The 16,741-nt window shown below is 40.9% G+C and overlaps 1 protein-coding gene across 1 annotated transcript in view; it reads left to right on the top strand.

Annotated features, from left to right (window-relative positions):
* The window catches only part of DNAH14 (dynein axonemal heavy chain 14), a 133,529-nt gene that overhangs the window by 86,397 nt on the left and 30,391 nt on the right, over nt 1–16,741 (top strand). Inside the window, 10 exon segments of the mRNA XM_077925616.1 lie at nt 182–379; nt 2,141–2,302; nt 4,548–4,736; nt 5,376–5,554; nt 6,922–7,030; nt 9,832–9,957; nt 11,104–11,198; nt 11,760–11,919; nt 14,467–14,598; nt 15,693–15,788. Of these exon segments, the coding sequence (XP_077781742.1) occupies nt 182–379; nt 2,141–2,302; nt 4,548–4,736; nt 5,376–5,554; nt 6,922–7,030; nt 9,832–9,957; nt 11,104–11,198; nt 11,760–11,919; nt 14,467–14,598; nt 15,693–15,788 (1,446 nt within the window).

Here is a 16,741-nt window from a genome sequence, read left to right on the forward strand (position 1 = left end):
GCAAATGCTGTGACAAAATATTTGCTGGCTTTTTATTTACTTTTGTTTCCATTTACTTTTGTTTTCTCTAAATTCACTATGCACATCCTAAAAGCCTACTCAAATCCTATGATTTCCACGAGTTTGATTTAACGGAGCCAACTTTTCTGGTTTCAAGTTAGACTGTTTCCCCCCCCTGTAGGTTGGTCATGGTGGAACTGGGAAGGTAACCTGTGCATCCTTAGCCTGTTACTTATCTGCATGCAGCCTCTACAGGTTATCTATTTCCCGTAATTACACCTATGGAAATTTTAGAGAAGATCTGAAAGAAGTTTGTAAGCAGGCAGGTGTGGAAGGCAGGAGGACTGTTTTTCTCATCACAGAATCTGATATTATTCAAGTAAGCCTTTCTAATATATGTATTGGACTTGGAATAGATGCATAAAGTTTACTGCACACTTGTTATGATTGTCCATTTTTTAATCATAGTATATTTAGGTAGTTTCCATATTTCTTTACCTGAATATTTGGCTCACATCACAATTTCTTCTGTTAGATAGTGTTGTCATGTTGTGCTGGACAAGTTTTGGTTGTTGATACAAAAGGATTTGGACCAAGTGCTTGGCATGCTTTGCTCTGCTCTGTGGCCACTTGGCCTGTGTCTGTCTTTGTTACGAATAATAGGAGGCCGTTTTCTAATCTCCCATTCCTAACTAAGAGGGTTGAGTAGGTGATGAATTGTGAGGGACTCCCTCCAGAGCAGATTTTGGTATGTGTGTGCAGGGAGGTGCAGGGAGAGTGCAAGGACGGGGAAGTTCTGTTGCACCAGTGGAAGTATGCTTGTGCAATGTCAAATATCACATTATCTAAATCCATTTCATATACCACTGTTCATGGAACCCTTCTAGAGCACTTGTTAAGATTGGGGGTGTGGGCATTGCTTTGCAGTGGTTTCACTCTTTCCTTGTAGGAAGTTTTCAAAAGGTGGACCTGGGAGAGAACCATTATTTCCTATGAGAGTTGTTTTCTTTAAGGACTCCTTATTTTTCATGCATTTAACATCTGCATGAAACAGCTAACTTTGGACATTCAGGAATATGAGGCTTGGAAGTACCAGTATAGCAAAGATGACATCCATCTATTTTTCTCCTTTCGTTTTAATTCAGGTGTGACTTTTCCCAGTAACTGACAAGATAAGGGTAAATGAGGCTCAATCTAGTCAAAATTAGGGCTGGGGGACAAATACAATTTGGTTCAAATTAAAAGGTGAACCTATCTAACTAATTTACACTTTCCAAAACAATACACAAATGGAAAGACACAGCCATCCTTTAACATTTGCATTTCTCCGAATTTTGCAATGCAATTCTCCAACCAGGTAAGATGTACAAAAATGAATATACTGGGGTAAAGTGTGTGTAGAAATGCATATATGAGAAATATAGTGAAATAACAAACACATCCAATACATTGGGGGGAATTGCTTTGCAAAAATCTCTATGATAAACCAAAGTGAATACAAATGTGTATATTAGGAATCTGTACTAAAATGCTGGTGAACTATCATGAATTCCCCCCCCCCTCAAAAATCACAAAATGATGTGGAAATGTAGAAAACAATGTAAGGGGAGGGGAATTAAAGAGAAACCAAAATTTTCAAATTGGTGGTTTAATAGTAGGTACACCTGTTAACATTGATTGAAATGAGAATTTTTGGCTGAAGGAGTGGGTGCACAGCTTGATCGTACTTCTGGATACATTGCTGTCATTTGAGACCCAGGTGACCTCAGTGGCTTGAACCCATCAGCTTCAGCTGGTGACCCAGTTGTGCTCGTATCTGGGCAGGGATAGCCTAACTTCTGCCGTCTATCCTCTGGTCACAAGATTACATATAATGCAGGGAATTATATGTGGGGCTGACTCTGAAGATGGTTTGGAAACTTCAGCATGACCATAGTTCAACCTTCACCAAGCTCATGCCCTCTGGAGGTTTTGGACTACAATTCCCATCTGCTGCAGCCACATGGCTCTGCTAGGTAGAGATGATGGGAGTTGTAGCTCAAAACATCTGGAGGGCATGTTGTTGATGAAGGCTGTCTTAGTTATTTGGCAAACTAACTAGCCCTGAGCAGATTGCTAATTAATACCATTTTTTTAATAGGAGGCATTTTTAGAGGACCTAAGTTGTATTTTGAAATCAGGACAAGTGCCCAATTTATTTGAGAAGGAAGAGCTGGATAACATCATGGTACCACTTGTATCTGTTGCTGAAAAGGCTAAGTACTCTAACACAATCGATGATATCTACTCATTTTTCTTACAGGTAACATTTTAAATATATCAGTACAAATAAACTGGAGAGAATGTGTTTTAACACATTTACCTCAGCTTCATCTATGCAAACCTTTCGGAGCACTATTTTCATATTTAATTTAGTGGGAACAATGTCAGATCCTAATGGTTTTGCATTTAAAATTCAATTTATGTTGCATGTATCATTTTGAAGTCCTATGTGCAACTCATTCTCTGAGTGTGGATCTTTTTGTAGCTAAAACAACACCATCCACAAGTGACTGAGGTATCACTAAGCTTATTGGACACGTACTTCCCCACAAAAAAGTGAATGGGGGAAGGAATGAAGCCCATTTCTTTCTAAGTGAGGGGAAGGAATTTGAAAACAACTCAGTGAAAATGCTCAGTGGGCACAAAATGCTGAATGAATGTTGGAGTGGTGGAACAAAACAAAACAAAAAAGATGGAAGGGAAATGCAATAGCCATTCTGAAAAAAATAGATCCAATTGGTTTCCAGATGCCTGCAATGGATTTCCGTGCTATCTCATTCAGAGGTTCTGTCAAAGATCTGAAAAGCCACTCTCTTGCCTTTTAATTCAATTTTGGCTTCATTGCTCTTACCGCTTTCCTTCTTTTCAAAAAAACAAAACAAAACAAAACAAAAAACTGCCTTTCATTTTCTTCTGCTGTTTGGCTTCATTTTTGTTCCTGCTACTTTCCCAACCTCTTTATTTAATATTTACCATATTTGTTCCTTGCTGTCCTTGTTCTTTATTTGGGGGTTTCAACCACTGTCATTAATGGCAGCTTCAGGAAGAAGATTATGAGATTAAAGAACAGAAACTGGGCAGTCTACTGTTGGGACCTTAGTCCGGGCGGCTTGTTCTACTTCATCCTGTGCATGAACATGCATGGTCTGGTTGGAGGATTTAGTAGAGAATCCTTCACAAGATCCTGTCCGACAGCATCAAACATTGAACAAATTACTGAAGGCACAATCATTCTGTGGGCCCTCTCCCATTGGCCAGAGCTCAAACATCCTGTAAGACTGAAGGAGTCTTGCTTAATACACTTTAGAGCCTACTCTGTGGCAAAACAACTTGCTCTTCCACTGCATTGACTCAGTGGCAGCCAGTAGAGCTGTTTTAAGTGGTGAAGGGATCATTAGTTCTCCCTTAAAAAATAGTACACCAGAAGGATAGATACTGCCATATAATATCCATAGGCAGGAAATGCAGGCTTCAGGAAGTACACAGATCCCAGTCCATTTCCCGAACTTCACAACTGAATCTGAAGGATGGCTTGCTGTGACTGATTTGTTAAATACTTTGCTGATAAAATCACTTATATTTGACACATTTAATGCAAGGTCTAGGACATGGGTGTAGCCAGGATTTGTGTTAAGAGGAGCAGGCTTTATGTTGGGGGGGGGGGGCAGAATCAAGTTATCTCTGAAGCAAATGGTCAGTTACTTAAGTTTTCTTATTTATTTACTTGATTGGGGGGCAACTGCCCACTCAGTCAGTCCCCGCGTGCTGAGGTAAACCAGGCATGGCTTCTTGAGCAGAGCTGCTGCTGCTTGAGTCTCCTCCTCAACAGCTTCGCGACTGGTTCTGCAATGGCCGGGCAGGCAGGATTTAGGACCCTGGCGGGCCAGATCCGGCCTGCGGACCGTAGTTTGAGGACCCCTGAGCAAGAGGCTTAAATAAGTAATGGTGTCTCAACTTTCTTGGTTGATGCTGATTGCGTGGATCCCTTACAATCTGGGTTCAGGCCTGAAATGGCCTTGATCACCTTAGTAGATCTATGTCAGTAACTAGGCAAGGATTACTGTTGCTTTTGCTGGACCATTGACGGTGGCATTCTTCTGTACCATCTACAATAAATGGGACTTGAGGGCTCCATTTAGTTTTAGCTGACAAGTAGGCCCCAGAAAGGCAGTGCTGGGGGACTGCTTCTCAACCTCATGTTTTTGGGAGCTCCATGGGGTCCTACCTTGTTCTTCATGCTGTTTAACATTAAGTTGCTGAGGGAGGGAAGGTATAACTTTATATGACAGACTTTTTAGCAATAAATAATAAATAGGAGGTAATAGTATACTATTAATGTAAATTAAGAGGAATATATATGTGAATCTCTCTTGATAAAAGGGGGGGATTAGCATGTGTGCCTTTGATTGACCACTAATATGACAATCTAAACATTCCTGCATGCATAATTTTGAAAAATGATATATATGGGTGAAGTTTTCCACAAATGATTAAATCTTTTTCAGAAAGTACGTAGCAATCTTCATATTGTTTTGACAACAAGTTATGCAGGACTGACCTTCCGTCAGCGTTGTCGGACATATCCTGCCACTATTAATTGCTGTACAGTTGACTGGTATGACACTTGGCCTGAAGAAGCCCTTTGCCATGTTGCACAAAGTTACTTTAAACAGGACAACACATTTCAGAATCAGGTAGCATATTTGTACATTTAACATGTGGTAAACTGTAATTTCATATTTTGTTATAGTTCTCACTAGTGAGGTCATGTTGATCTTCAATAAGTATTTGGTACAAATTCAAACTTTGCATATATTTATTCTATTATTCTATTCCATTTTTGTAAATTCAGGACAAGGTTTTAAAGCAGGAGTAGTCAATGTGGAGCCCTCCAGATGTTTTACACCACAATCATCATCAGTCCCAGAGCATGACCAATGGTTAGGGATGATGGGAGTTATAGTCTAAAACATATGGAGGGCATCTTTAACTCTATAATTTGAGGTGAATTAAAATGGTAAGTAAAATGCCCCTTCTCTTGTTGTCTAAATCACGATGTTGTCTTGAAGAATACTGGCTTCATCTCTGATGTTTGCTTGAATAGGATTAACTGGGGGAGGGGCAGGAATGCCTGTAATCAGAGTGCTGCAATATTCAAAGTTATGTTATGTGCACATCCCATTAGTTTGGTTACCTAAAGAGGCAAGTACAGAGCAGCAGTCACGTAAGGAATACATGTTTTATCATTTATCATAATATACTACAAACAAAATGTCCTTAAACAGAAATGTGATATAAATATATATTCTTTTCCTTTTTGTGTTTCTTGCCAGAACTTAAGTGTGCTTGTTCAGATATGTGTTAATATTCATAAAAATGTATCTATCATAACTGAAAAGTACTTGAAGGAAACTAAAAGGCATTACTACATCACTCCCAATAGTTATCTACAGTTCATAAACACCTTTTCAACCATACTGAAGTCAATGAAAGAGAAAATTATGAGTGACAGGTATGAAACAATACAACAGTACAAAACAACATTGTATAGAAAATATACCGTATTTTTCGTCCCATAGGACGCACCTAGTTTTTTGGGGGGGGAATAAAGGGGGGGAAATTCCTTTATTTTTCCCCCAAAACCAGGTCGGGGAATCCAAACCAGGTCGGGGAACAGCGGTATGGCGGCGCTCCGCCTCCCCGCTGTCCCCCGAGCTTGTGGGGCTGCCCTATGTCTGCCTGAAGCGTGGGGCGCTCTGCTTCAGCACGCCCCGCGCTCCGAGCAGCAGGCTGCTATCCACAGCCTAGGGAGCTCTGCGGGAACTCCCGCAGGGCTCTCCAGGCTGCGGGTGTTTGCCCGGCGCGCAAGGCGCTCTGCTTCAGGGCGCCCCACGCTCCGTGCAGCAGGCTGCTACCCACAGCCTAGGGAGCTCTGCGGGAACTCCCGCAGGGCTCCCCAGGCTGCGGATGTCTGCCCGGCGCACAGGGCGCTCTGCTTCAGGGCGCCTGCGCACCGGGCAGCAGGCTGCTATCCGCAGCCTAGGGAGCCCTGCGGGAACTCCCGCGGGCTCCCCAGGCTTGCTGATAGCTTCCTGAAGCCTGGAGAGCGAGAGGGGTTGGTGCGCACCAACCCCTCTCGCTCTCCAAGCTTCAGCGAAAGCTGAACGCACCGGCCCATAGGACGCACACAGATTTCCCCTTCATTTTTGGAGGGGAAAAAGTGTGTCCTATAGGGTATATATTTGGAGAATTATGCACTAAAATGCTGATGAATTTTCATGAGGACTTTTAAATAAACATTTCCAAAATGATGTAGAAATGTGGATGACTGAAGACTGGAAAAATAAGAAACAGAAAGAAACAGAAATTGTCAGATTCAGCATAACCCTATGCATACATAACTGCTCCAATAGTTCAGAGGCTTATAACTGTCAGTTAGCTCAGGAGACCCAGATTAATTTACAATTATCTGGTTTGCACAACACAGTAAGCCCAAATGTGGCATGGCAAAACCATATGAATGTGCTGGCTCCCAGAGAGGAGCTCACAGCCTCTTTGTTCCTCCATGATCCTTTTTCCTGCAAATTCTGTGCTTAGTCAAAGTTTGGCTTAGCATGTCATCCTAACTGGGACTTGTGGTTGAGCCTTCTTCTCACTAACCGTGACCTAAAACTGTGAACAAACCTTGTTCCTATTTCAGTGCAGCAGCAAAATTAACCGAGGAGCAAAGCAGCTACAACAGTTTCTCTGGGAGCCCACAGATTTACAGAGTCTTGCAAAATGCTAGTGTCAAGCAAGCCAACTTAATATATTACTATTTCTATATATGTAACAAAAAAGGCCAGACTGTGATTGGATTTTAACTATTTTTAATTTTAGAACTTGCTATCATTCTGGTCTGACCAAAATACTAGAAGCAACCTCACAGATTACAGTTATGCAAAATGAGTTACTTGTCCTTGGTCCTCAAATAGAGAAAAAATCAAAGGTAAAATTTCATTCAAATCTGCTTTGTTGCTCTTTCAAAACATTTAGTGATCTATCTGGATTCATGTCAAAATTTAGAGCATATAGGCTATATTTTATATGGGGCCTGGTTAAACAGTACAAAGACTCTCCTCCCTGCAAGAGAGGGGAGTGGTTGTGGGCGGGAGCCGAGCACCGCCCCTAGCAGGGGGCGTTAGACCCCTGCCTCCATCTCACCTGGCTGGCGCCCACGCCCCTCGGCAGGCATCCAACCAGGTGCCTGAGAGGGGGCGTGTTCAGCAGCCTTTTGCTGCGGCGCCAGCCTCTCCCCGGCCTCATTCTTCGTTGTCTCGCCGCGAGTCACCCACCCTCCACTCCCTTTGAGTTAGGGCTTAGGTCATTGGCCTTGCTATGGACCTTAGGTTGGTCGCCCTGGTTGTCTAGGGGGCCTGGTAGGAGTTTTTCCATTTGGCATTAGGCTTTTTGGTTTTTTCGCCTACCTCGTAGCAATCGTCACAACTTTTGTGGTATTGGTGGGTAGGTTAGGCATTGGAATAATGTGTTGTGGTGTGTCGAAGAGCTAGGTGTGGCCATCGCCTATGCCTTCAATTTAGGGGTATTCCGTTAAAGGAATCTGGCGGTCGTGTATTCTGTCCGATGCCTGCTTGGCGGGAGGCCATGGCACGACCCTCGGTGACATCAGGGGAGAGCCTATAGTTGGATTAGCATCAACAGGCTCCACCTACTGGTGAATAAACCCACTTGCTTGAGAGATCCAATGCCTAAGCCAATACCTTTCCACTGCTGTAATCAATAAAGTTGTGGCCTTTCCTTGCCCATTAACCTTATATAATGTGTCCTTGTGTATTCTTTCCACATCGCGGGGGTCGGGTCCTCGAACCACAATATTAATAGCAAATGATCATCTGAAAACAATAATTAAAAATAGAGAGGCAGAGCTTTTGACAGTGGTTACTCTGTCATAGATAGACGTTAGATTAAGGTTAGCTAACTTTGTTGGACTCCGCCTCCCATCAACTCCAGTCAGCCTGCTCAGTAGTTGGGGATGATGGGTGTTGTAGTTCAACAACATTTGGACAGCACCACATGGACTACCCTGTCTTACATGCTCGTTTTGGAAACTATGTCCCGATGTTCTTTGCATCTATCTATCTATCTATCTATCTATCTATCTATCTATGAAGCTATTTTTATTCAAGCTAGAAAAACAAACAAAGAAAAAACAATGTACAGAAATTAACATCAAATACCAAGCAATACCAACTACCTTTGGACCCACCTTTTAACAGAGATAATCATCCCAGGGCCCACAGAGATCTTAACTGGTGCCCATGACTCCAGGTTGGCAACCCTTCTTAGTGACAGCATGCCATTTAATATCCTGCTTGAATAAGGATAATTTTTTCATATATATCATTTATTTTTGCATTCTTATTTAGGTAGATAGGCTCAGTGAGCAGACTGGTTTTGTGTTTTTTTAATGATACGTTGTCAACTGAAATATAAAATAGTACAGCCACAAAATAGCACCGATGATGCTCACACCAAAGACACAGCTCCCAAGCATTCCACCTTTCATTTAGAAGCTAGTTAATACACATTCTTTCCCCAACCTCACTCCCTGGCTGCTCCAATCTTACTCCTAGGATGAGCAAGCCCATCTATAGCTACCTAGAGGAGTGCCTTTACCCTCATCACCCCCTGAAGCTGTGGCAGAGTTTTTCCTCTTCCTCTGCACAGATGAGGTTAGTTGGTCAAACTTTTTGGCTCCCCCACAAGCTGCTGTTCCCTGGGTTTTTTTAATATAAAAAAAGGAGACCTCTGTTCTGAAAAGTTGGGCAGTAACATGGGAATAGTACAGATTTAATTAAGTCTTCCCATTAAAAAAGTAACTTAGGCCTGTATATAGTATTATTTTTTCCTATAGGACTTTTCAGTGACTGAGCATGGGTTTTAAATTGATATGCTTTCACTCTAATCCTTTGTTTCTTGGGCTCTCTGTCACAGTCTCTAGGAAGGATGGGATACAAAAGTTAAATAATGAGAATTTGACATGGGCAGTATCTCTGGTGGGCGACATGTTGTTCTTTGACTGGTTTGCTAAACCTGGTGAAGGGTAGTCAATCAGTCTTAAAGCCTCAGTGAGTTTGGGACTTGTCTATCTCCTACATGCGAAGGCAGGCTCTGGCAGATTGAATGGACAAGGACAATAGCAGGTCCAACGGTCAAGATGGCAGTTTCTGCGTGTGCTCTAAACTTGGAGCTTGCTTAGACATGTCTTCCTTGGTCAGAAGGAGAGGGACAGGAAGAGGTTCCACTTCCTCTCTCATCAGAGAAAAGGGTGTGTGACCTAGCTGAGTCTAGGAACACAGCTCTGTTGTCTTAACCCCTTCATACATGTAACTAGGATTCATGTATAGTTAGGCTTGACTGCAGCTTCCCACATAGCACAGCTTTGTATGTTGTGCCTTCAGCTTTCACCTGCATCTCTGAATGTGGTCCTGCTGAAAGGTGGTGTTCCTTTGATTACCAGGTGGTAGCACAAGCAACAGGAGATAGCTATCAATATCACACCATGCCTACAAGTCTTTCAGGAGCGTGTGACTTGACACTACTGCTGGAACAGAAGAGCGTTTTGCCCTGATCCAGCAGCACAGTCCTTTTGTACTTACTGTGCATGTCATCTTTGCCATCACATTAAGGACTTGATGAGTAGTTCATAAAACAGCCAAAATACTAGATTAATTATTAAGATATTCTGCAATAAATTTAATTGACTGAGAAATGGATCTCTCCTACCAGGAAATAGAGGAACTTGTGGAAAAGCTTCACAAAGATGCATTAGTTGTGGAGCAAGTTCGAGCTATTGTTAAAGAGGATGAAGAAATTATGGCTGCAGAAACACAGACTGTGGAAGAATATGCCCAGGTATATCATATTACAATTGTTTTTCATTTTTATTGTGCCATGCTGGGTATTTGCAGCTTGTGACAAGATGGCAGAATAAAGAGACAGACACATGAGCTGGAGTTGAACTAAGGCTACTTTATTTTAAGGTTAAACATAAGAAAAACTCTTGAAGACTTCAAACTAACAGATTGCAGCCACTAGGCAATCCAGCCCCTGCCTGCAGGAAGGGGGAAATGGCTGTTCCGCCTACCACCTTTCCCAGCTCATACCATATAGAAGAGCAGGGAATCCGTACTGCATCACCATCACCCTGCAGCCTGATTCTAGGTAGATGAGGCAGGTTGGCCTCAGGGGTGGCCCCTATCTTTCCCCAGTGCCCAGAGAGTAAGCCTCAGGACCAGCCCAACCCCTTGAAAGGTTCCTAAAAAGCATCACCAGGCTGAAACATAACTGTCCTCTGCCCGTACCTAACCACCCGTCAAATGTGACTCACCTGAAAGCCAGATCAACCTATGGAACAACATGGCAGGCTATCAAGTGTCCCCAACCAGCTATTCACTGTAGAGAAGGCAAAAAGGCCTGACCTACGAAGTGAAGATTAGATAGGCCCAAAAGTTCCTAGCTGGTCCTGAAGCAACCAAATAAATCACACTGAGAGACAGAAGAGGGCAGGTGCTACCGTGGAGAGAAGAGGGCAGGGGAGCAGGTGTCTGGCTCTTAAGTAGGGCACCGACATCTGCCTACACCAGGTACGAAATGTGTGTGATGACGTAGGGTATGACATGGTCCCTGTACCTCTTTCAGCCTGCAGGCTGCAGATTTGCCCCGCTATCAGTAATGAGCAGAACAGGCAATGAATGGGCTTCTTGACAAAATGACAGACACACTGAGCTCTCCAATAAAATGGCAATGTTCCTGGGGGAGGAACAAAAATCTGTTATATAACATGGTTGATGTTGACTATGGGAGCCAGTACAATTTCTGATTCCATCCCAAATTTTGCAGGTTCTAGGATATGTAGATCCCATCTTCAGCTGTAGATTGCTTGAAACAAATATTATAAATATGAGCACGTAGCCAGAGAATAGAAAAAAAACAGAATTTGTACAACTATATACTGTCAAAGAAAACATCAAAGTCTATCTTTTCTTTTTATATATATAGCAAGCAACAGATGAGCTCAATGCTGTAATGCCAACTTTGGAAAAAGCTGTCGCTGCTCTTGATGCACTTGACAAAAACCACATTGCAGAAGTTAGGTAAGTGTGTTGCTCATGTTTGTTGTTTGATTATGATTTTGGTTAAAAATCAGTACAGTTTTCAGATCATGCTGGATAAGTAGCAACAAATCTAGTGGCCCCATATTTGCTGCATTTCAAAGCATTTTTCTGTTCATCTTCATTATGTTTTAGGTAAGCATTGCTACTATTGTGGTAGTTTAAAGTAGGTATGGTTTAAATATCTTTTAAGGGGGGAAAGTGAAGAATGCTGTCAACAAACCTTAAAATGTTTTACTTATGTAAATAAATGTGCAAATTATCTCTAGTTTATTCATTTTTGTTACTACGTCACAATAGTCATGATAGTTCCCTTTCTGACATGAAATTCTAAATATTTTGAGCACTATCCAAAGTATTTTCCAGTGTTAAGATTTTTCATGTGAAATGTTGCTGTATGTTAATCACGCTACTGTATATTGATGAGCTAGGATAAGCCACTGTCCAGTAGTATGGCTCTAACTAAAGTTGTTGGGGGCTTTTTTGACAAAAAAAGGTATTTAGTGCATTTTGTTCAGTTGGCTTTTCTTCTGTATCGCACAGAGTGTATGCTCGCCCTCCTCCACTTGTACTTACTGTTATGAATGCAGTTTGTGTTCTTCTTCAAAAGAAACCTAACTGGACAACAGCAAAATTACTGCTTGCAGATCCTGGGTTCCTAAAGAGATTGGTTAATCTTGACAAAGATAATCTACCAGAAAAGGTAAAAGAAGGATGCAGTGTATATTATTTTTGTTTCTTCTATTGTATACCTAAGAATTTTCAGATAGATTACCTTAAACAATAAGCTACGTCATTTTAATGCACATTTCAAGCTGATACTGCAATTTTCTTTTTCTCCTGGTCTGTTTACTTAGTTACCATTTCAGAAATAGGAAATGAGAAGGCTAAAAGTATAGGGTCACCTTCTGTGAATGCATCTTAAGCTACAAAGAAAGAGAAACGATCAGGAAAGGGGAAGTTCTCTTGCAAAGTACTGGCTGTTTTGGTTTTGTGAAAGCTAAAAAGAATGACGTTAGGAAAATACAGGAATTTGAAACTATCTAGAGTTAATATCCCAAGTTTGCCCTGTCTGATAGTAAGATTAAAATGGGGAGGCAAAAAGTTGGATGTTCACTAACATGGTGGAAGACTCACAAATGGGTAGAAGTCTATATCCAAGAGCCAGGTGCAATTATTTATGGGCTGTTGTGAGAGACTGGGGTTCAATGCCCCTAAATGAATGGGGACAATAAGGTGTCATCTCTTGTAACAATGAGGTCCCCATTACTTCTGAAAAGTTGAGGTGCTTCTCCTCCTTTAAGTTTTTCTCTTTTCTCTTTTAATTTGGGTTCCATTGAACCCACTTAGCCTGGTTTATGAATAGAAAAACCTTCCCCTTTTAGAAAGACAATGGCCTCTCAGTAGAGAACTCCTCATTAATCCTGAGGAAAATAACAAGCATGGTTCAGAGGCAAAGGGTAAGGGTGGTGGCGGCAGAAAAGCATGAAAGCAATCAAGTTAAGGTCTTTAACTTCCAAAAGAATGAGAAATCATCTCCCATGGTTATTCAGTTGGATAACATATCTAAAATAATGTGGAGCAGCCTTCAGGAGTGGTTTCAAAAAGCTGGAAAAAATGGAATTAATAAATGCTACTAGTTACAGGGGGAAATGACAGGCAAACCTCAGCATGAAACTAAAAAGGCTTTTCACAAAATGTTTGGACTGGATATGAATGCCATTATATAACAAAAGGCACATGTCATAAATTTCCTGGGCTAGCCTGAGTCATACTAACATAGTTCTCTGAAAAGTAAAAAAAAACCTTAAGTTTTAGTTTTGTAAAGTGCGCTTGCTCTACAGGTTGAAAAGGGATGAATGTGAACCTCTTTAAAAAATGTAAAATGGACACTTGATTTGCTAAAGGATTACTCATAGAGGATTAGTTTTAGCTGAATTATAGGTGCTCTGAGAGATCAATTAGCGGTTACAGCCTCCTGTGTGTGACACACTTGCTTGGATTAGCTCTGGTTTGCACCATTGTGGTCATCCCTGATTACTGCATTGACGCTGTCATTCTCTGAGCAAAGCCAAATCACACACACAAGGCATGCCTAGAATTCCAGTTGGACGAAGACAGCTGGAAAAGTCTGCTTTTGTTTTTAAAAATTGGCCTGAAGAAATGGTTTTGTATTCCAAAAAATACTCCCCCGTTCTGTGCTACAAATCATGGCATCCTACTACTCTGTGTCTTATATGGCATACTCACTCTTCTTTGTATATTTATAAAGGCACAAAGGGGCAAATTTCACACTGTTTCCAATGTGTGGAATGATGTGGGGTAATGACCGCTCCCTGCATTAAACGGGGGGCGCCCTTTGCGTGGATGCGCGCAGCCCCTGGACCCAGTGCGGCCCCATCAGCATAGGCTTGGCTTCGCCTTCCCCCCAAGTGGGATACCTGGAGGTCTCCGCCTACCTCAGTCAGTTGTCCAATCCCGCCTGGGGGAAGCGTTGCCAAGGAGACCAGGCCAGGCAAGGGAGGGACTACCTGCCCACACAATAGAGGGAGGATCTTACCTGGGAATCCTCAGTCGGCTTCAGAGCTTCAGAGTAATAGGATGTATTAGCTCTCCAGTCCTGAGTTCATGTAGTCTTATGTATTCACCTGATTTTGGTAAGCATAAGTAACTTAATATTTGTTGACATATCAGCTGTCAAAGTCATTAAGTTATCTGGTCTTGGATGTAATGATTCCCCCCCCCTCACTCCCCATATATGAGTTTTATCTGGTATTATGTTCATTACATGATTTGTCCATTGTTTAGGTTTTAATATTTTATTGTATGCTACCTTGTAAGGGCTTGCCCTGGAAAGTAGGGTAGAAATACATTAAATAATTAAATGGTGTAGTCACTCAGTTGGGTAAAATATGAAAGCAGGACTGACCCAAAACTGGTCAGCAAATAATGTCCTGGCAATTTTTTTGGAAATTGTTTCTTTTTAAAGCTCCTCCAGAGCTGTTAGACAATTTCTCCTCCATCCTATAATATTTGATGACATCCCTGCCCCTATTCGCTACACACTGCTTTTTTAAAAGCATTTTTAATACTACATGAAATTTTCCATACGGCTCAGCATCGCCACCTAGTGTCACATTGTATATTGCACTTAAAAGACACTTAAAACGTTTTATTTGCAGCTGTATAGCTGAGTCTCTATTATTGTTTTAATTCATTGGTTTTAACAACTGATCTGTGTTCATTTTAGGTGCTTCTGCAGTTGAAAAAATATGTAAGGATGCCTGATTTCAACCCCTTAAAAGTAGGACTTGTGTCTGTTGCCTGCTGCTCCATGTGTCAATGGGTTTTAGCTTTAGATCACTATCACCTTGTAAAAAAGGTATCTTTACAGCTACTGTTTCTGAATCATCATAAAAAGTTGTTAAATTAATGTCCTCATAAGAAAAACTTTAAAAAATATGTTTTGTTTATGTTGGGAGATATTCTAAATAGAATTAAACAGGAATTTGTACTCAGTTTTGCAAATGTATTTCAGCCAAAATTATTTGAGGAATTAAAAAACAAAACCACTGTATCCTTTTGAACGTTAACTTTCTGATTATACAGGCCACAATCTGCCTTCTCTCCTGCGTGTATAAATATGCATATTCTACAATGTATACAAATCAGTGCATACAGAAGAGGGGAAATTAGACTATTAGTGCAGGAGAAAAGAATAAAGTCTAGTATGGAAATTCCTTTGCATGCATGCACATACCCTCCAACATTTCTCTGATGAAAACAGGGATGTTCTGCTATGTGGGCTACTAGTATCTTCTTTAAAAAAAAAATAACTGGGAACATTGCTATAGCTCCTCACCATGTGATGAGAAACAGACACCATGTTCTGAGCTCTGGGGATAGATTATTTTATATCCTCCACAGCCATTCTCATAAATAAGTACACCAAAAGCCACATTTTCTCCAGAGTCCTACTTATGGTTATTCCAGCCAGCTATGTGTAAGGAAGTGTGTGTTGGTGCATTCTATTACAACTTTGCTTATAAGCACATGTGAGATAATAACACAGTTTATGCTGAACGTGGGATGGCCACAGAGACAAAACATCCTTATGTTGAGTCTCCATCCCCTAGCCCATATCCCCAAGTCTTCACTGCAACTATTAGGTAAATTTCCCCAAGTTAGGAAGTCATTGTGTTATGCACTTTGACAGTTCTGCAATGTATCATGGGCTGGTGGGGACAGATGAGCATGAAATGTAATGATAGCACATTATCAGTAAGTGTGCCAAAACATAAGAAAGTGGGGAAAGAACTTGACACAGAGGTGCTGTTTTCAATGAAATCATATGAAGCGGAATGTGTAATTTGCATATGTGTATTGTACATAAATATTTTTTCTGTTTGTCCAGTGAGTTCCGTATAGACATATTCCTTCCTTCAAGCTGAATTATAAATATATCTTCTTATATAGTTTGTAGAGCCAAAACAATTGAAGGTAGCTGAAGCAGAGGAGCTCCTAAAACTTGCACATGAAAAATTGACTGATAAACAAAGAAGTTTAGTGCTGGTAAAAGAATTCTACTTGTTATATACTATAGAATTTATATTGCTTGTTAAATAACATAAAGTTTGTGTCTGTCTCAGTTTGGGATATATTGTTTTATTTAAAAAAATCTTATGGAGGCAAAAATCTGTCTACTTTTTTATTAAAAAGTATTTCAGCAGGAGCATCTAGCCTAGGAATGAGCATCTAGAATGATCTGCTGTTAAAGTTCAGTCTTCCCTAAAGGGTGTGAAATAAGTGAAGACAAAGGCCACCTGGGGACTGGAGTGTGGGTATGAATAATGATTGTATGAAGAGAGCAGCTTTCCTAGGAGCCATTCCCCCTCCCATGACATATTCACATATGGGTATTAAATAAATAAGTCACTTTTTACACATACTGTACATTTTAAAATGTAATTCTTTTTTCTTAGCAAGGATACCAAAACTTTTAAGAAAATAAGATTGATATGTATTATAGGGGGTGAAATAGTAGAAATCAGGAATAATAAATAATCAGCTCAGTTTGATAACAAGCAGAGAAAATTGCAGATAAGTAGAATGGGAAACAATGTTATGTTCGTTCTGCTCTGTGATCTCTGTGTAGTCCTACAAATTTACTACAGTACTACTGCTAATCATCATAATCATCATCAATAATTTATATATGGTGTCTCTCTTCAAATGTCTCTGAGGCAGGATTGGTATCTTATGGTGCTTTGGATTTTTTTGAATTTTTATCATGTGCCCTTGAATTATCAGTGCTTAGTTTGACCCATCTACCTCTTCCCATCCATGCATTTCACTGACTTTGAGAAGGAACTGCCGTGAGGAAAAATGACACCATTCTCTTTCTCTGTGCCAGGTGTTGCTCTTTGACCTGCTCTTACTCTGGTGCTTCCTTTATAGCTGCTGCAGTGATTTGTTAGGAACTAATAGTGGGGTGGGAGAGCTGAAAATAATGCCAAAGTATTTCA

This window comes from Podarcis muralis, chromosome 3, assembly GCF_964188315.1.
Source record: "Podarcis muralis chromosome 3, rPodMur119.hap1.1, whole genome shotgun sequence".
Taxonomy (NCBI): Eukaryota; Metazoa; Chordata; class Lepidosauria; order Squamata; family Lacertidae; genus Podarcis; species Podarcis muralis.